The 20,531-nt window shown below is 32.3% G+C and overlaps 1 protein-coding gene across 1 annotated transcript in view; it reads left to right on the top strand.

Annotated features, from left to right (window-relative positions):
- The first annotated feature begins 402 nt into the window (after positions 1 to 402).
- LOC106079911 (phosphatidylinositol 3-kinase catalytic subunit type 3-like) overlaps positions 403 to 20,531 on the top strand; it is a 28,859-nt gene continuing 8,730 nt past the window's right edge. The window contains exons 1-17 of the mRNA XM_013241175.2: positions 403 to 620; positions 4,541 to 4,732; positions 5,034 to 5,177; positions 10,238 to 10,361; positions 11,420 to 11,602; positions 12,153 to 12,224; positions 12,329 to 12,433; positions 12,645 to 12,737; positions 12,914 to 13,099; positions 14,468 to 14,652; positions 14,965 to 14,997; positions 15,174 to 15,261; positions 15,844 to 15,911; positions 16,299 to 16,401; positions 17,391 to 17,504; positions 18,153 to 18,287; positions 18,449 to 18,577. Coding sequence (XP_013096629.2) covers positions 550 to 620; positions 4,541 to 4,732; positions 5,034 to 5,177; positions 10,238 to 10,361; positions 11,420 to 11,602; positions 12,153 to 12,224; positions 12,329 to 12,433; positions 12,645 to 12,737; positions 12,914 to 13,099; positions 14,468 to 14,652; positions 14,965 to 14,997; positions 15,174 to 15,261; positions 15,844 to 15,911; positions 16,299 to 16,401; positions 17,391 to 17,504; positions 18,153 to 18,287; positions 18,449 to 18,577 — 2,025 coding nt within the window. The 5' untranslated portion in view covers positions 403 to 549. The remainder of the gene's footprint in view (positions 621 to 4,540; positions 4,733 to 5,033; positions 5,178 to 10,237; positions 10,362 to 11,419; positions 11,603 to 12,152; positions 12,225 to 12,328; positions 12,434 to 12,644; positions 12,738 to 12,913; positions 13,100 to 14,467; positions 14,653 to 14,964; positions 14,998 to 15,173; positions 15,262 to 15,843; positions 15,912 to 16,298; positions 16,402 to 17,390; positions 17,505 to 18,152; positions 18,288 to 18,448; positions 18,578 to 20,531) is intronic.

The following is a 20,531-nucleotide window of genomic DNA, read 5'->3' as shown; positions in this document are numbered from 1 at the left end:
CCCCCCCCCCCCCCGAAAAAAAATCCTGGCTACGCCCATGGTATGGTCTAATAAACTCTAATACTAGTAAGATAGCATCTATTTGCTCACTATTACTATTATCTAAACCTTTTGAAAAATCATCAATTAGTCCTATAAGTTGTGTAAAGCAAAGTACAGTCACCAAACACCATGAGCGTAGCCAATGGGGGTTTTGAGTTAACCCCCCTCCGGATGGATTTTAGTGTAAGATATGTGGTCCTGTCATGGACTAGATCTATATTAACTAGGCCTATATAGATAGATCTATATACCTTAGTCTATGGGTCCTGTGCATTGCAAATCACTTGCCCATATAAATTAGTTTGGTATATAAGGGTAGGCTACTCTGATAAAAAATATTAATAGAATTTTGCATTGCAAAACAATACATGAATAGAGTCTAGATCTAGCAACTCCCCACAGCTGATCTGAGTTACTCAGGCTATTTAATTTACAAATAGTCTCTTAGTCTAGAGGCATTGGGACATTCAGAAACATGATACAGATCTAGATCTTATTGTAAAAATTATGGATGATAATTGCGGTCGATTTAATTATATTTATAGTTCTGAGCTAGATGCTGAGTTTGAGATTAAAATGTAAGTATAGTATTGTAAGTTCAATTTCATGAATTTGTTACTTTTTTTTGTATTCAATTCTAATCAATTTTATCAAAAATCAAAGGCAATTGTAAGTTAGACTAGTGATTTAGATCATAACAAATGATGGAGATGCTTACCATGATGTAGCATGTCGAATAGGAAAGGCAGGGAGCATTTTCCAAAGGCTGCAGCCTATTTGGACTAGCCAAGCCATTGGACTCGAGACAAAAATACACCTTCTCAACACAATCGTCATTCCAACTGCTACATATGCATGTGAGACGTGGAAGTCATCTGTCAAAATTGAGAAAACACTAAATGTGGCTCAACAGAGATGGCTGAGACGGATTTTGGGAGTCAGTTACACAGACCGGATCTCAAACAAGGAAATCCTATGCCAAACTGGGAGTCGAACACTTAGTGAGGTTGTGACTGAGCGTCGCATGAGGTTTGCGGGACATGTTCTACGTCAAAATGAATTACGCACACCAAGAGTTGCGATAACATGGAAGCCAAAACGAGGAAAGCGCAAACAGGGACGTCCTCGTATTACCTGGCGACACACCTTCATGGAGGACCTCAGAACAGTGGACACCAGATGGGAGGAGGCTTCAGACATTGCCAGTGACAGATCATTATGGAGACAGCTTGCCGCCCAATGCGCCGAACGGCGCGGGAGGACCTAAGTCTAAGTCTAAGTCTAGAAATTCTAGTGACTAGTCACTTTAGAAACTAGAATTCACTAGTCTAGAATCTAGACTCTAGAGTCTAGAGTCTAGATCTAACTAATAATATTTCATTGTGTTGTTTGAACACTCTGGCAGAACCTGCAACGCCGCTTACCCCAAACTGGATACATCAGCTACTTGGAGAGGGGGGAACTGATGTGTGGGCGACATCGTTCTGACCACAGCTAATGCCCAGGCATTCATCTCACCGAGATAATCCATAGTCGCTTCGCGACTGAAGGAGGCCATCATAGATGTTTGAAAATTTCAGACTATGTCTATGGGGTATCATCGGGTATGCCATAGCCATGCCCATAGTAATAGGATGATCATTATGTGATGTGTTGACAAGTGCAGGGGTGTGAATTTATGTCTTTTTTTGTTTTCATTAATAAAATCTTGTTTTGATTGTATTGAATAAAGTTAAATTTTTGTATTAATCAAGTAAAATCTACATTATTACTTGTGTTTAAAACATTAAATAATTAAGTCGTTTTATCTTCAGAGTAGGACCTTTCATCTGTAACAAGATTGATTCAATATGCTTATTTATTAAATAATTTTCAATTCACCGTCACCTTTGTGATTCTTGTTTCTACTTTTTAACATTCTGTCAAATTACTTCCAAGTAACCTACCTTTGCTCATTTGGCGTTTTTATGTAAACAATTAAATGTCTTTTTGAACAAGATCATGTCATATGACAATCAAGCCAACTACAAGTGTACATGTTCAACTACCTCAAATGGCTGGTGACACTTCAGTATCAGCCTGTATTTGAAAATTATTGGCCCCGGGACTCTGCCCCTTACTTCATTGGCTTCTTTGGTCTAATCTAGATCTATTTACATATTTTTGATGCTGTCTTATCTACGTATATAGATCTATATATTGATTTACATCTAGAAATACTAGAATAAATATGTATACTTTGTTATTAGTTCTAGATCTCTAGATCTACTAACATCTATTTCTAGTAACATATTATTGATTATTCATTTTGGAACAATGGATGGTGGATTATGGCCAATATTAGAATATGTGTCCTCTGTTTTGGCCCCTTCAAAATAGAGCCATGAGATTTATAACAAATGAATTTTAACCTTTGATTAGTGTAACACCATTAGTAACATCACTAATTTTACAGATGCTTCAAGACAGAATATTAAAATGTAATGATGCATTAATACAAAAATTACAACTCTAATTTACAAATACGAAAACCTAATAAAATACTCACAAATATAAAGGCTCATTTCTTATTCCATACGCTTGGACCAGTTCATACAAGTGCTCTTTCTTCCCTTGAGCCATTAGAGCATGGAATGTGTTGCCTGAATCAGCCATCTATTTGCAGAGTTTAAGTCATTGATTAAAATGCATAACTAGATTGACACATGTATGCATGTAGGATGTAATTATCTTCTCTTTTGAAGGAAATTCTGTAGTTTATAAGAAAAGATAAGACAGTATGTGTGTGTGCCGCAGATCTAAAAGTTGCTTGTTCACGTGCTAAGAGCCAGGTTCTATAATCATTTGGGATTAAGTACAAATCTAAATTTTATATGTTGCTAGTTCCATATATGTTTGTTGGCCAAAAAGGTTTCTTTAGAAAAAAAATCTTAGTCTAGCATTGTGTGAGTGGTAGGTTATTACCATTTTTATAGTTCTTTTGTATTTGCTTTCCTTTTGAATATTTTCCCTCATTATAAAGTTAAGACTTTTTGGGAGTCACCAAGATGCCGGATGAAGTGCATCAATGTAGTTGCTTTTCTTGTAAAGTCATCGGATAGGCAGAAGTTGGAGTAGGAGATGGAGCCTTTGAAAGATTGTGGATATGATGGATATGATATCACAGCTCTATCTATCCTTAATGTGGGTAGATGTTATTATAAAGTGACAGATTAGTTCATCTTGATGTCTATGAAGTGGTAGAAATAGTATGTATTAAACATTATTGGCAGGATTGAATCTGTAGGTGCATCAATAAATTTGATTAGAGAATAGAATAAATTCTATTAGAGAGGTGATTCCAGTTCCATTGTTGATGTATCTTTTATTAAAATTCACCTCTGGGACCTTTACTAGGTCTAATGTAAGTTTTTAAATCTAGATCTTTAAATTTATCAGATCTAATAATATTAGAAATTATTATGAACTATTGATTAGTATTTTAAGAAAATCACTAGTTGTGAAAATGTTATTAATAATGAGTTATGGTAGTATTTATGTAGGAAAATACTGTATTGCTACAAACAGTAAATAAACTTCAATAATTATTTTTTAATTTGTAAGAAGGCAAAGTTTATAAGTTTTTAAATCTAGATCTTTAAATTTATCAGATCTAATAATATTAGAAATTATTATGAACTATTGATTAGTATTTTAAGAAAATCACTAGTTGTGAAAATGTTATTAATAATGAGTTATGGTAGTATTTATGTAGGAAAATACTGTATTGCTACAAACAGTAAATAAACTTCAATAATTATTTTTTAATTTGTAAGAAGGCAAAGTTTATAAGTTTCTGTATAAGCAAGATAATGTTGGTTTCTATTTATACATGAAATGCAGTTGACTTTTTCAAAGATAGAATTAAATCTGAAAGCCAGAAACCAAAATCAGTCTTCCTGATTACACAAATAAGCATTTTTATGTAAAAACAAGATGTATAACTATTGATTTACAAAATATTTTTTATAGATAGATACAGTTAAGCTTCCTGTGTTACTTGGTTCATAATGTTTTAATTTTCTAAGAACATATCTGACAGCCATCCTTTTTTTTTTTTTCATTACTTTTAGGTATGGTTGGAAAAAAAATATTTAAAATTAATAATGTACATAGGTTTACTAAATTTTAGGCTTGCCAGTTTAAAAAAAAATGTATAAAAATATGCATTATGGATTAGTGTTAACATGAAACAAATAGGTTGGCACATTCTTACCCTAAAGTTTATTTCACCCAAATAACAATTTATTACTTTATTTAGAGATGTACTTTACTCCTATGATTACTTGTTAGAGTATAAGCTTAAAAAAACTCTTAGTTCTTTTAAGATTTAAACAGCTAGTAGCTGACACCCATAAATTGAAATGTTGAAAGGTGCACCAATGAATAATAATTAGTACAATGCAGTTCAATGTACACAATTTTAGGTATAAGTCCTTTTTTTTTAATATAATTTTAGTGGCAGCTTAGAAGGGAAAAGAAACAGACCAAGCTATCATAATTTAATAGAACAAGATTCTGTTGGATATTTTTCTGGTTCTTACCAAGGAGAATGTTCAGACCTTCGAGTAACTGTGCAAGTTTTTAATAATGGACTTCCGATCACACTCCCTGTTCAGACTTCACATAAATCATTTACTACTAGATGGAAGTAAGTTTAATGTATATTATATGAAGAACAAAACTGTTTTATACAATTTATTTTAACTTGGTTAAATAATTATTGAATAAAAAATGTTTGCTGGCAATATTTTAAAATATCCAAGTACGCTTCCATTCTTATTTAGATACAAGGCAAAGCATTTTTGATAGCTTCCAAAACATTGTGTTCTTTTATTGTGTGGTTATAGTTATTTATTAGTGCTTCTAGACTTATATAATTAAATTATTAGCATTCAGGTTCTGCCAAATATTTAGTTTTTTTAGTTTCACATTTTATATACCTTTTACAGCTGGAATGAATGGCTTAGCCTGCCCATAAAATTCAGTGATCTTCCAAGAGAAGCCATTATTGCATTTACAATATGGGACTACTATGGAACAGAAGGCATGGTCCCTATTGGAGCAACAACTATTTCAGTTTTTGGCAAACGAGGGTAATTAGTTACATTTAATTGTATTAGATTGTATTTAATCAATACAGTTGACTCTTGATATTACAAAACATCATAATTAGATACTGTCCTGCGCCGCTGGTATGATTTAACTAAATTCAATCAATTATTCAAGTAATTAGTATTGGTATTATCAGGTCTAATGGTTTCTGGCTCAACCAAAGCCCATCTTGCAATCCAGGTTTGGAAACAGACACATAGGTAGCTTACAATTATAACAGGAGGAATCCCTTTAGTTCAAAAAGAAAAAAATATTTAATAAATATAATGGAAAGGGATAACAATGGTTAACAATCTAAATTAATCTAAGTACATAGATAAGAGAGATTTATATCATCACTTTGACTGCTGCATGAGTTTACAATAATTGCCCTATTATGTATTTAACTTTGCTCTAGTGTCCAGTAGTTGTCCTCTCTGCCATGGATGCTACATGGATCAAGCTTTTTAGTATGGGTCTCAGCGTCAGGATGTATCAGCTCCAACTGACGAGTAGTTAAGATGAAGATAGCCTGCATACTGTTATGTGTCCTTGAGGTGGGAGCAGTGGAGGTGGGGTAGAATCAATCACAGATTTTGAGGCATGAACAGTCCAAAGAGTAGCAGCTGAGGATGCTGAGGATTGATTTCAGGTGTAGAACTAACTACTCATTGCTCAACTGGTACTCATGGGATTACTTCCTGCAGCCATGGAGTTAACAAGGGGTTCTTCTACGATCTAGTCATAAATAAATAAATAAAAGTAATAAATAAAAATGTGCAAACAAAATTATTTTATTTCTTACTTACGGCCTATGATGAATCCACATAGTAAACATAGACAAACTTCTCCATTTTACTTAAAAGGTCCATTAATGAAATATTAATTTTGCCACAAAGTCCAAGGAATCAAAATAAGGAATACAAGAATGTATTGAATGGCCACCTCTAAGCAGTCCAGAAGGATGTTTTGAGTGGCTTGGGATTTCACTTTAACATGTCTACATTTAGGTGGGCTAAACTGCTTTCAAATAGCCTGATTGGACAAATTCAAATGATAGATCTAGATTACCTATGATTGGCCAAGAAATGTATTCAGTGGGTAAAGACAGGAAGTGATGTGTATGCTTAATTAAACATGCGAGCTGTACCTTAGTCTCAATGAACAAAAGATAGGAAAAAGGGCTAGTGTGTCGAACCAACATTGTTGAGGTTAATGAGGCGGCTCTGCCAAAAGAAAAGTAAAGTTTCCCTTCAGACATTGCAATCTATAGGTCAGATGATGGAAAGTCATATGCTTCTGTGGCCCACGGTTAACTATGGTGTCATGTGGCCAGCACAAAGACCAACCGCTTTTACTTTTCCTCAACCAATATCAGGTACCCATTAGAGCTGGGTGGACTCCGATGCGCCCTAAAGATCCCGAAATTAAAATGTCTTCACCAAGTTTGGAACCCTGGATGCCCAGTTCAAAAGCCTAGGCGCTTTATTGGTTACTCAGCCACCGTGCATGATTTGAAAAGAATAAAAGGGATTACGTTCCTCCATGGTCAAACTGGTGAAAATGCCATTTAATATGGGAGAATAAGAGCTAAAGAAAAGGGGGAGAGGTGTGGAAAATAATATCAATTTGGACTATCAGCTATGAAACACTCACTTTTCACAGCATTTAACGCGTCAAGAAATAAAATAAATATTTTGTGCATAATTTAATAAGGTCGTTTATTTTTGCTCAGCGGACGAGTCATCACAGACACACCCAGACATCTGACCTTTTAATAAATGGGATTGTTTTTGTTTATTACTCTGCCTTTTTGTAACTCATTTTTAGTGGCCCCCGTAAGGGGAAAAAGCCGCTATTAGGTTTGTGCAAAATGTCCGTCTGTCACACTCAGATCTCGAAAACTAGAAGAGATATGAGAAATATTATTTCATCATTAAATCCGGCTTGAAAAGTTTAGGTGCAACTGCTACTTTTGGTTTTCTAAAAGCAAACCGTTTAATTTATAAAATTAATTATGCAAGCGATTTTTTCATAAAAATACACCAATTCTAAAACAATTACGTAAATGTAAGGGAGGCAATGTTACAATATGCTAACAAAGATGGACTATTTTTGTGTATTTTCAGTATCACTAAGTCAAATATATTTATAAAATGTACAGGAAATGTTTACAACAAATATAAGTAATAGTTAAAGATGTTTTTTCTGGTCAACTAGCTGCTAAAATTAAAAGAAAACATTTCTGTTTGTTTATAAAGGCTAATAATGCACTTTGTATGTAAAAATCACGCACATTTTAAAAAATGGTCTTTTTATGCAGCGACTTTCGTGCAGTAGCGTAACATCGCAACATGCTATGGTGCTAAAGCAATTCCTTAAACTTTTTTAAAAAATCAGATTTTATTTATTTTTTGTTTAGTGCCCCCATCCGAATAAAAGAAGATTATTTAAACTTTTTAAAAAAATCAGATTTTATTTATTTTTTGTTTAGTGCCCCCATCCGAATAAAAGAAGATTATTTTTGTGCATTTTGTCTGTTGGTCGGTCTGTCCGTCACGATTAGATTAAAAAAACTAGAACTCTAAAAGCTATTAGATTAGATTAACAAATAACACTAGAGGCTATTGTAAATCTGATTTAACCTTTAATTTTTCATTCAGAAATATTGCAATAGTTTTAAGTATCTATAATAGATTGTTCCGGATGTTTTGTGAAAAACAAATTAATGCCAATGAATATTTGTTTGCTCTTCTAACTTATATTAGATTTTATTTCCATGCTTAAAGTTGCAAGAAACACATGATCTTTAATAAAGTGTTCCGGTTTTTTAATGTAAATAGCATATAAATGCTAAATAAAAATATCTATACTGATTTATATTTAATTTCTAATAAAGTTGTTCCGGATATTGTTTTATAAAAAATAAATTATGTTAAATGGTTGTTTGAAATCGCATAATTGACTAATATTACACTTATATTCTTTGACACTACATCACTATAGTTTATTTATCAATATCAATTGTTCCGAATTTTTAATTTAAAACAAAAATATGTCAAATTATTTTTTTGTTTCAAAAATATCGACAATAGGTTATTCAGGATTTTAAAATAAGAAAGTAATTTACTAGAAACGATTATTGAAAATCAATTTTTAGACTTATTTTACAGTTAATTTTCTTGCCGAAACATAATAAAAGTTGTTTAATCGGTAAAGAATGTTCCGGATTTTGTTTCGAAAAAGAAATCGACCTACATTACGTTAATTTTCTTACAAATCGTCGCCAGAAATGATCCGAATTTTATATGAAAAATCTAATAACGCTAATAAATGTTTGAAATTCCTCTTCTAATAAATAAAACAAATAATTTTCTCATTTACGAAAATTGGTTGTTCCGGATTTTTTATGAAAAATAGTTTAACTCTTTTTATGTAAAATCACACTTCTCTCTTACACTACATTTAACTTTCTAGCTAAAACGTTAGAAAATTTAATTATCGTTAATATTATGCTCCGTTTTTTAAGGAAAACAACACCAAAGAATGGTTTGAAAAAATCCCCATAAGGCTATGGTACATCCAATTTTCATAATAGACCATCCCACAAATTTAATTAATGGCATTTGATTAATCTGGAATTCTTATTTTCTCTCACTATAAATATATAAACATCCGGAACAATCTATTATAGAAACTTAAAACTAATGCGATGTTTCGGAAGGGAAATTAAATTTTAATAACATTTTCAATAGCTTTTATTATTTTTTTCTCGCTATTAACATAACGGACAGACAGACTGACAGACAAAACAAAAAAAAAGCGTCTTTAATCTTTATATATATATATATATATATATATATATAAGTCTAACTAGCACATCAAATGAAATGCTAAAAGAATTCACTCGGTGAACCAATGTCTATGATCCCTCGAGAAGCTGCTCGTATAGATGACATTTTTTAGTCTAACTAGGACGTGTGACGTAATGGAATTTTTTTCCTTTGATGTTATATGGAGTTAATTCATTAAATGAAATGCTAAAAGAACTCACTCTGTGCACCAATGTCTATGAACCCTCGAGAAGCTGCTCGTATAGAAGACATTTTTTTAGTCTAACTAGGATGTGTGACGTAATGGAATTTTTTTCCTTTGACGTCATATGGAGTTAATTCTTTAAATGAAATGCTAAAAGATCTCACTCGGTGCACCAATGTCTATGAACACTCGACAAGCTGCTCGTATAGATGACATTTTTTAGTCTAACTAGGACGTGTGACGTAATGGAATCTTTTTCCTTTGACGTCATATGGAGTTAATTCTTTAAATAAATACTAAAATAAATCACTCGGTGCACCAATGTCTATGAACCCTCAACAAGCTGCTCGTATAGAAGACATTTTTTAGTCTAACTAGGCCGTGTGATGTAGTGGATTTTTTTCCTTTGACGTCATATGGAATACATTCTTTTAATGCTAAAACAATTCAGTATAGTAATGTTTATTAAACCTCGTAATGTGACTCGCATTTTAAAAAGACATAATAGCTAGATTTAGATCTAATCTAGATTTTTTACACTAGATCTAGATTTTTTTTTTACACTAGAGCATTTTTTTTTACACTAGATCTAGATTTTTTTTCTTACACTAGAGCTAGATTTTAAAAACTAGATTTAGATTTAAGTTCTAATTAAAATCATTATAGAATCTAGATCTAGAATTTCTTGGTCTAGTTTAGATATATTATCAATAGTAGGCTATTAGTTTGTAACCAGTTTGTCATTAGATTAAGAGCAATGCCTGGTCGTGCGGTTAGCGCGCAGGACTGATTATCTCTACGGTCTCGCTTTCATACCCTGCTCGATGCCATCCTTAGTCGACCAGCGAATATGCGGATCCGACAGGGATCCGTCTACCACGGGGGCCGCCTCTGAGTTTGTGTGGCAACACAAACTCTCTTTGTAATCTTGTTTAAATTATTCTTTTGGTGAAATCTCAAAAGTTTTCCTTGCTATCATTTCATTCCAAGAATACTTTGTGGTAACATTTTTGTTTTCATCTAGAACTCTGCGTAAAGGCATGCATGATTTGAAAGTATGGCCAGACCGCAAACCAGATCCAAATCCACATTCTGAAACACCTGGCAAGTCAAAAGTTGCAATAGACAGAATGAGCCAACTTTCTAAAGTATTATTACATTTTCTTTATATTGTCAAATTAAATGTTTTTAACCATCATTCAAAAGTTGTATATCTTTTTTTTTTTTTTTTAGTAATTAAAATATTCAATAGAGTTTTTGCCAGTAGCATAGGGAATGGCATAGAATTTGTTAAACTCCTGTGGTTTAATCCTGGTAAAGAATATGATCCATCCCAGTGGCACTACAGCCTATGGGATGCCCTAGCCTGCACTAGCACATAGGATATTTACTCTCTATTTTTTTAATGTGAGATGGGGTGGTTTATTTACTTAGAGTGTTTGACTAACAAACTGAAGGTTCTGAGAGATGAGAATTTTACTTAAAATTTCAGGGCATTCCTGACTATGTGTATCCTCACATCTGTTTGCATTAAGTATCAGCTGCTTAGGTGTTATGTTTGGCATATGACATCTGTATAAGGGAAACTTTACTTATGGAATGTAGTAACCTTTCTTTAATTTGATTGTTATGGGCTGTTTAATTGCTTCAAATTGAATGCTGTTGCCAACTGATGATGGCCATTCGTCATACCTCATGGCTGTCTAGAAGAATCTGCTTACATTAAACTGTTCTCTAGTTCTGCTATTTTATATTTAATGGATGATACCCATTATGGCTGTTTTATTTTTTTGGGGTCACATAATCATTGTATAAGCTGTGTCCCAATAGAACCAATTAGCTCAAATAGAATTATTTTTTAATTCTATTTTGTTCCTTCTTACTATGGCTTGGAGTCCTTATACAGAATGTTTCACAGAGAATTTTTATACCAGAGACTGGGATTTACATAAGATTAATTTTAATTAGGGCTGCTGAGTCAAAGTCTAAATAATTTTAGTCTATGTAAGTTAAATTTTTAAAATTGTGTTCCTCACTCTGATTTGTATTTTTCGTACAGACTCTGTCACTTTAACTTTATAAATATAGACATTTTGTATGTTTCCAGTATTTCAAGTAATTTGATGACATTATTAGCCTAAATATGGGCAATAAATATTATTATTATTATTATTAAATACAAAAAAATCTTTATTTTTTTATCTAGTTGACCAAAAAACATAGAGATGGTCATATGACCAAAATTGATTGGCTGGATCGCTTGACATTCAGAGAGATTGAGTTGGTGAATGAACAAGAAAAAAGAGACTCTGAATGCATGTATCTCATGGTGGAGTTCCCTGTCATACATTATGAAAATGTAAACTTCTCAGTTGTTTACTTTGAAAAGGTAATCAAGAATACCAATGATCTTAACTCTTACATTTATATATAATTTAGACATGTTCATATCTAGTTTTTGTGAAATTAATAAGAAAAAAAAAGGATATATTTATCATGGCACCTCATTATATTATAGTTTATGGGAATACCGGTGCCTAGATATATCTGAAGTTTGTTGCAATAAAATGTGTAAAAGAGGGAGAAGTATTGGCTTTCAATTGGGGCTGATTTTATGACCTCAAATAACCAATAAAATAGAAGTGTCTTCAATACGATCATGTTTGATTATTTTGAATTAAAAAAATTAAACATTGTCGCTTAGGTTTTCAGTTCTGAATTTATTTATTTTTAAATGTTATGGTTGATAGTAAACAAATAATATATTCTAAACCTCTGGGTTTTGAGTGTAAAACATGTTATTGTGATTTTAATTATCTACCATGTTTGAATTGGATAAAAGTTGTGCATTATTAAATTAGAGGATGAAGTTTGCAGCATCTAGAAATTAAAATAGCTGACATTTTATAATTTTTTGTTCTTCTTTCTTTGATTCTTAGGAAGGGGATAAAGCTTATGAATTTAGAACTCAAGCTGAAATTTGTACCATTCATGATCCTGAGTTGCTGATGGTAAATTTATTTTTTGTATTGGAATTTTAGAGTTTTAACACTAAATAGTTAAGTACAACAAAGCAGCTTGACAAACACTAATTACAGCTTGTGTCTATTATCAGGAGAATATTGTTGAAAGTAAACATCATAAATTAGCTCGTAGTCTGAGGTCTGGACAAGGAGACAAAGACCTTAAGCCTGATGCTACAACAAGAGATTTGCTCAATGTAAGTTGGAGATATCCATAGAATTAAACATTTCAGTGCTCTGTCATTAATAAAAAAAATATTTAAAGGTAGGGAAAAAAAATATTTTACAAATATTTATTTATATACAGAATTTAACAAATAAAGAATGTTTTTTTGATGAACATAACAATTTTTTGAATATTTTTATAGTTAAAGCAACTTTATATTTTGAGATATTTCATTATTCTAGAACATTGTTGGCTATCCTCCAACCAAAACTTTGTCTTCAGAGGAACAAGATTTGGTTTGGAAATTTAGATATTATCTGTCTTCACAAAAGGAGGTAATATTTTTGTTTCAAATTCTTTACTTTTTGAGGGTTTTATCAAATTGTTTTATTGTGTCTTAAATGAAGTTATGTTTTCTCACACTTTATGGCTCCATTCCTTTATACTAATAAATAAAAATCTTCAAATAATGTGATCTCTTGCTTTATTTGATTTGTTGTTTTTATTTTAGGCTTTAGCTAAATTTTTAAAAAGCGTCAACTGGAAATTGCCGCAAGAATCAACAGCTGCCCTAGAAATGCTGTTGTCATGGAGTCCCATGAATGTAGAGGATGCCCTTGAACTTCTTAGTCCAGCCTTCACCCACCCCAGAGTCAGGAAATATGCAATAATGAGACTTAGAAAAGCTAATGATGAGGTAATTAGACTTTATTTTTAGCCCATCCAGAAATTTTCCTTAAAAATATTTTTTCTATGAACATCACTATAAAAAGAACAACCCCCCCCCCCCCCCAATCATCACATTATAGACTTTTTATTTTGAGAGTTGATGTAGCTGTATTTGTGGTGTGGATTTTTTATTTTAAATGTGAGAATTGCAATATGTATGATTCAAGTTGTAGCTGTCTCTCAAGCACACACTTGCAGGTTCCTAGTAATACACTGAAGAAACATAGTGTTGAAATTAATTCCATTAGAGTTTTAGTATCTTCAAATTCATTCAAACCAACAATGAACACACATTACATCAAATATCAATTACTTGTATTAATCATATACGTTCTAAGGTAGCTTGATTGACAAAGAAATATGAAACTTGAACACAATTTACTTCAAATATCTATTACTTATATTAATTATATACATTCTAAGGTAGCTTGACTGACAAAGACATATCAATCTTGAACACAATTTACTTCAAATATCTATTACTTATATTAATTATATACATTCTAAGGTAGCTTGACTGACAAAGACATATCAATCTTGAATACAATTTACATCAAATATCAATTACTTATATTAATCATGTACATTCTAAGGTAGCTTGATTGACTAAGAAATATCAATCTTGAACTAAGAATAATAACCTATAGCTAATGACTAAACGTCTCACTATTACCATATTAACACACACTCTCTCCATAACACTACTGACCCATGCATTTTTTACAAAATATCTTACAGATCTTCCAAACATGAATTGACCAACACTTACCCCTAACTTGTCCTGGCTTCTTGTCCAGGTGTTTCTACTTAATGCATGAATTTCTGTCTGCAATATTTTGTATATGCAATTTCTTCCTGGGTCTTGGAATACAATCATTATAATTTTATTGCAGGCTAAGACAAACTATTTTATACAGCACATTTCTTTCCTTCAACAACTTAAAACAAATCACTGAAAAGTAAACTACTGTGCCTTGGTTCATTTCTCAACATCCCATAAAAAAAAGCCACTTTATGCTTCTAACCTCTCTGAGACAATGTTAAAATCAAGAAGTTACTTTTTTAAAAAAAAATTTTTCTTGATTTTAATAAATCTCAATTTGTATGGACAACATAAAAGAATGAACGGGCCCTACCATTGAAAAATGTTTTAAACAAAGCAAAAGACAGGGAGGAATGGATAAAGACAGTTGACAAATCTTGCTTGGTGCCCTAACAGTCCAACAGACTAAAGGATAGGTAAAGGTAAAAAGGTAAAAATTTGTATGGATGACTAAATATTTGCATTTTTTGTGAAATATAGTTTGACTCACTTGCTTAATATGTTAACAAACAGGATCTCCTGCTTTATTTGCTGCAACTTGTACAAGCCTTGAAATATGAAAACTTTGAAGAAATCAAGACTCGTACTGATATAGATTTTGTATCTACACGAACAGAGGTTGACACAAGTCACATAGATGCTGATTCCCCTACAATATCAGATCAACATCCACTGTCTCAGTCAAATATAACATCATCGTAAGTAATGTTTGTTATTTATTGTAATTACTTATTGTAAATATCTGCTATGTAAGTAGGTTCACGTCACTTACTCCAATGAACCTGAACTTTTGCTGTTTTGTATGAGAACTTTGTTCAAAATTAGGCAATGATCTGAATTTTAAAGAATTCAGTATTAAATGAAATTAAGAGTAGTCATATTTGTATACTGAAGTTTTGTAAAACAGGAATTTTGCTATTATTGATAATTTAATGATAATGAAATCCATTCAATGTTTAATTATTTATGCCAAATCTATTTATCTTATGTTTTGAAACTACTGCTTTCAGGACATCTAGTTTGGAAGAAGACTCCAAGGCTAGGTATATCTTTCCTTATCATAGCTTAGCACTTATTAATGTTTAGAAGTTCCTTTTTTTTTTTTATATATTAAACAATTGAGATGAAACAATATCAATGTTGACATACATAACAATTATGTTTTTACATCCTATTTTAATTTATATATAACTAACAAAAATATTTGTTGTCTTAACAGATCAGATACAGCAACTACTGAGGAAAAACTGTTAGATGCTATAAACTATGGCAAGGCTGATACATCTCTGTCTGCTCTTGATGATGAGGTATTTTTAGTATGTGACAATATCTTGACCTGATGACTTCAAATCTTAACCAATTAGACTTTAAAAAATTACAAAATTAATGATTATTTCCCTTTTAAGTGCATGGAGCAATTAATGATACTATGCCTAAGGCTGTTGAGGGTAGCTCCACTAATTTGTAGCACTTTTTGTTGATAGTTGAGTTGGAGATATATTTCCTAAAATGATGATTTTTAAATCTCATCTTTCTGCCCACTTACTGTAGGTTTTTATTGTTAGAATACTTAAAAGAATGTATAATTAGACTCCTCACTCACACACATCACACATAAGTGCACTCAAACACAGTAATAAGTATTTTCTGGTAACTATTTTGAATATTCTTCTTTTACTTTGCACTGTTTATTTTGAATCTATTTTTTTAAAGATCATGTTTTTAATTTATTAGTGCCAGGCTTTAGAATTAAAGTACTTTATCCAAGGCCCATAACCAGTTAGCTTATGCAATTTTATTTCAGTTTAAATATCTTTAAATTAATAGAAGAATATTTTGTTTGTTTCCTATGTTTTTGCTCAAATGAATTTCAATTTATATAATTACAGATGGACCTTGCAACCTTCTTGATTTCTAGAGCTTGTAAAAATCCTGTGATTTCTAACTATTTGTACTGGTAAGAGGTTCAGTACATTTTATTTTAGATGTGTCTTGTATTAAATTGCAGTTTTATTACTGTTTTATTTTGCAATGCTTTGTAACTTTGAGAAAATTTGAATCTAAAATCTGACATCCTTTTTTTCCTCTCACTCATTCGATTTGGAATGTCTAAGCAAATAGGGTTTGGTAAACAGTTTGGTACTATGTAGTATTTCTGCCAAGATTGCACTTACTTGATATTATTTGCACAGCATTTGTGTAATTTTTCTATGCAGTTTTATCACATATACATCTTGGTGTCAGAAGGGCATTCATTTTTTCTGTTTGTTTTTTTAAGATTTGTTAGACTGTTTTGATTATGTTTCAATAAAATGCTCTATGTTTTATTTTAATGTTGTCTTAGGTACTTGACTGTTGAGAAAGAAGGAGACAAAGATATACAGAAGGAAGAAGTTCACAATATGTATTCATTTGTTTTAAAAAGATTTAACTTTGCCCTGGCAAAAGTAAGTGCTCTTCAATTAATTGTGTGTCGGCTAAGCCTATCTAAAATATGATAAGATCATTTTATTGGTCTCAACAAATGGAAATTCAGTTTGACTATAACTGTCCTCGGCAGCATTGCTACAATAACAATAATGATGTAGATGACAATACAAACAACATTCACACAGGAAACACAAAAACACACATGCAAAACCAGCAATCTAAGAATTGGACTTCTATGTTCTACTGTTACGATGAGTGACCTTGAAAAAACCCTGAATGAAAGTGAAATAAAGGAGTTTTTAAATTTATTTAAAAAATTTCTGTTCTAGCTGTATTAGAGAGGAGCCAACCACTTTGTCCAGATCAGATGTAGCTGTGGTTTAATCAGTGCAAATTGTTTTTAAGGATCTGTTTTGGAAGGCATCTGTCATAAAATAGTTCTTCAGCAGATATTAGCTATGTTTGAGTGACATAAAATGTTTTTTTAATTAGTCTATTTAGTCAGTGTCTTTGTGCCAGTGAAGTATTATCATATGAGCAGGGGATGGCAAAGTTAATTAGAGTGCTGATGGTAGCTGTATAGAAAAGTTTAATTATTATTTTATCAATTTTAAATTTTCCTAGCTTTCAAATATAGAAAAGGCTTTGTGTATCTTTATGTTAAGATTTTGGCAATGTTTATTCAATGTTAGCTTGTTGTTTATATGGCTGTGCCTAGGTATTTATATTCTTGCACTTGGTGTATGGTTTGATTGTTAATCTGAATCTCTACAAGATGGTCTTTATGCTTTTTAAAATCTACAATCATTTCTTTAGTTTTCGTAACATTTAAAATTGAAAAGTTGGTTATTTTAGTTGAAAAAAATCTAAATATTGTTATGTGGAACAATTGAGAAAAAAAGGAGATTAGGCTATACAGAAGGAAGAAGTTCCCCATGTACTGAGTTAAGTTGCTTATTTTCGTATATATGATAACTTATTGTGATACTTTGTTTGCTTTCTTCAGGGCTCCATGCAAAGCAGAAAACAAAAAGCAATACTTTTAAGACAACAATCATTTATGAAGAAACTTTGCGCCATTGTGGAATCTTTGAATAGTTATAGCAGTCGCCAGAAAAAGGTTTGAGACTCAACATAGAATGTTCAATTGAACCCTCCTTACCTATCTATACAATATTCATTTTAAAATAAATAAAAAAAATAGAGCTTCACATTAATCAAAATGTTTAGGAAAATTCCTTTGTTACTTTCAAGCTATGAAAATAAATATTAGTTTAACACTTTAGCAGCTTGGACTCAAGATAGCCTGTTCTGTAGCATAGCACTACCCATATATTTATGTCAATTGTTGGACATACCAACACTGTTAAATTCTATCTTCTTTATCTTAGAATGGTTGAAACATTGAAATAGAATTGTGTTGCATTGGTTCATACAAATTTATGTTTGTAACATTATGATATTGAGCTTTAAATTAGTTTGCTGTTCGTAAATTTATTCCTCTGTTTCATTTTTATAATATAATATCAGAGGTTTCTTCTGACAGTTATTTTATTTCAACCATTTTCTGAGGCATTCATATTATTCATTGTTTGAATGAAAAATTCATGAACATTATAATTATTTTGTATTTTATGTATATGGATAGCTTGATAGTTGAATTTAATGATATACACATTGTAAAATGGGGAATGCTCTTTGATTCAGTGTTTTAACATTTGTCTACAAAAAAATAATTAAAAGTTCTGTTGATTTTCATTTTGTTCAGATAGAGCAACTTCAGGCTTTACTTCACAAGCCTGACATAGCTGAGTTAATGAATGGCGGTGAGCCCATCCCACTGCCTCTGGACCCTTCCATACTTGTCAAATCAATAGTTCCAGAAAAAGCCACAGTGTTTTCTGTAAGTTTGTTTTGTTTCAGACAAGCCTTGGATCCAAAAATGCTTCTAACTCTGAAATGCCTTTAAAATATTCTTTTAGTAACATTTGAAGAAATAAATAATTCTGCCACTAGTGTGAATGTTGTACCTATTTCTATCATATAAATATGTTTTAATTTCAGAGCAAGTTAAGTCCTTGTCTATTCACATTTGAAACTGTTGGTGGTAAGGAATATAAAGCAATATTTAAATATGGAGATGACCTGCGTCAAGATCAGCTAATTTTACAGATGTTCCAGCTAATGGATAAGGTAGTACTTTTCGCCGCCGTTTTGGCGCGAAATACGTTATGTACGTTTATTGTATTATTTCTTTTAAAAGAATTATTCGTATCTATGTTGTGCTTGAGTGTTTGTGTTAAGACTAGGGGTGCACCGGATAGTCCCTCCGGCTCCGGCTTCTGCCGAATATCCGGCATTTTTTACTATCCGGTGCTATTCGGCTCCGGTCGGATATCACTACCGGATAGTAAACTGGATAGTAAAAAGTACATAATTTAATATGCATAAAGTGGACCTCATTCCATTACTCTGTTATAGAATGTATTAATGTTTATATGAAAACAAAATAATGTGCTTAAAAATAGAGCCATTATGAATATGCACCAAACATCGTTTATTATAAAGACAAGGTGTGTTAATAACTTAATATAAATAGAGATGAAACTTTACATCATAAATGCGCTTTACATACAGAGCAACAATGGCTGGCACTTTTTTCAATTTGTCTTGACCTTTGAGTAAGTTAGTTAACATGTTAAAATGCTACATTCATTGACTACGTCATGCTGACCAGACGTCTGTTTAGCTGTGCGGGTATATCTCCAGAGGTAGAGATGAACAACTCCCACCCCCTTTTATTTGTTTAGTCCATCACATTGAGTTTTTTATGGGCGGGTAACCACAAGTTAAATACGATGGACGTAGGTTTAATGTCAGCGTATTGACACTCTCTAGTGGCCACACCTTTCGAGGGAACTGAGTTTGTTTACTTAGTAGTTAATCTTTATTGGGGGTGGGGGGCTGGACTACAAGAGCCACACCTCTAAGGTAACTAGGTATATTTCTAGATGAACAACTCCCTTCCCCTTTTATTTGTTTAGCCCGTCACATTGAGTTCATTGATTGACAGGTGACCCCAAGTCAGATACGATGGACGTAAGCACTCTCTAGAGGTCACACGAGGGAACTAGGTTAGTTATTGGGGGGGGGGGGGTAGACTAGACTTTACATTATAAATTCGTATTACATACGTAGCAGCGATGTCTGGCACATTTTAAAAGCTTGTCTTGACCTTTGAGTGGACTTGTAAACACGTAATATTCCTTAACTACGTCACACTGATAATCTGTCTAGATGTGTGGGTATATCTCCAGATGTAGAGATGAGCAACCCCCACCTCCTTTTGTTTGTTTAGTCCATAACATTGAGTTCACAGATAGGCAACTGACCACATTAAGCCAGATGTCAACGTGTTGACACTGTCTAGAGGTCACATCTTATGAGGGAACTGAGTTTGTTTACTTAGAGTAGAATTTTTATTAGGGGCGGGACTACAAGCCAAATCTCTATAGGCCTAAGGTTAATCTAGTATGAGTTTGTTTATTATGAGATAGGTTGTCAATCAAGGGTCTGGACCACAAACCAAATTGTTAAGACATATTGACACTGTCTAGAGGTCACTAGATGATGACACTAAGTTTGTTTACTTGAAGAGAAATGTCAATTAGAGCGCTGAACTACAGGACACACCCCTACAAGTATTTTGTTACACAAGCCACGGGTATAAAAGTGGCTTGCAAGGGCATTTAGTAAATTAAATAGCAATAATAATGGCTGATAAAAAGTCATCACTTATATGGCGTTACTTTAATGTCAAAACAATGGACAACTCTAAAGCAGTTTGCAATGCTTGTAAAATAGTAATGTCACGTGGTAAACCAGGCAAACCTAAAGACTTCTCAACCACCACTCTGATTAGTCATCTACGCTCGAAACACCCAGACTTATTCAACGAAATGACTGCATTGAAATCAGCATCAAGTAATATCACTGCCTGTGCCAGTACGTCTACGAGCTCCAGTGATTCGTCAAGCCTCACACACAAGCAGCAACCAGGGATTAAAGAGGTCTTAGACAAAGCTAAATTGTGGGATATTAATAGTGATAATGCTAAACGCATTCACTTGGCCATAGCAAAGATGAT

The sequence above is a fragment of the Biomphalaria glabrata genome, chromosome 1 (genome assembly GCF_947242115.1).
Source record: "Biomphalaria glabrata chromosome 1, xgBioGlab47.1, whole genome shotgun sequence".
NCBI lineage: Eukaryota > Metazoa > Mollusca > Gastropoda > Planorbidae > Biomphalaria > Biomphalaria glabrata.
The sequence above is the reverse complement of the archived record's forward strand: the minus strand, read 5'-3'. Positions and strand labels throughout refer to the sequence as shown.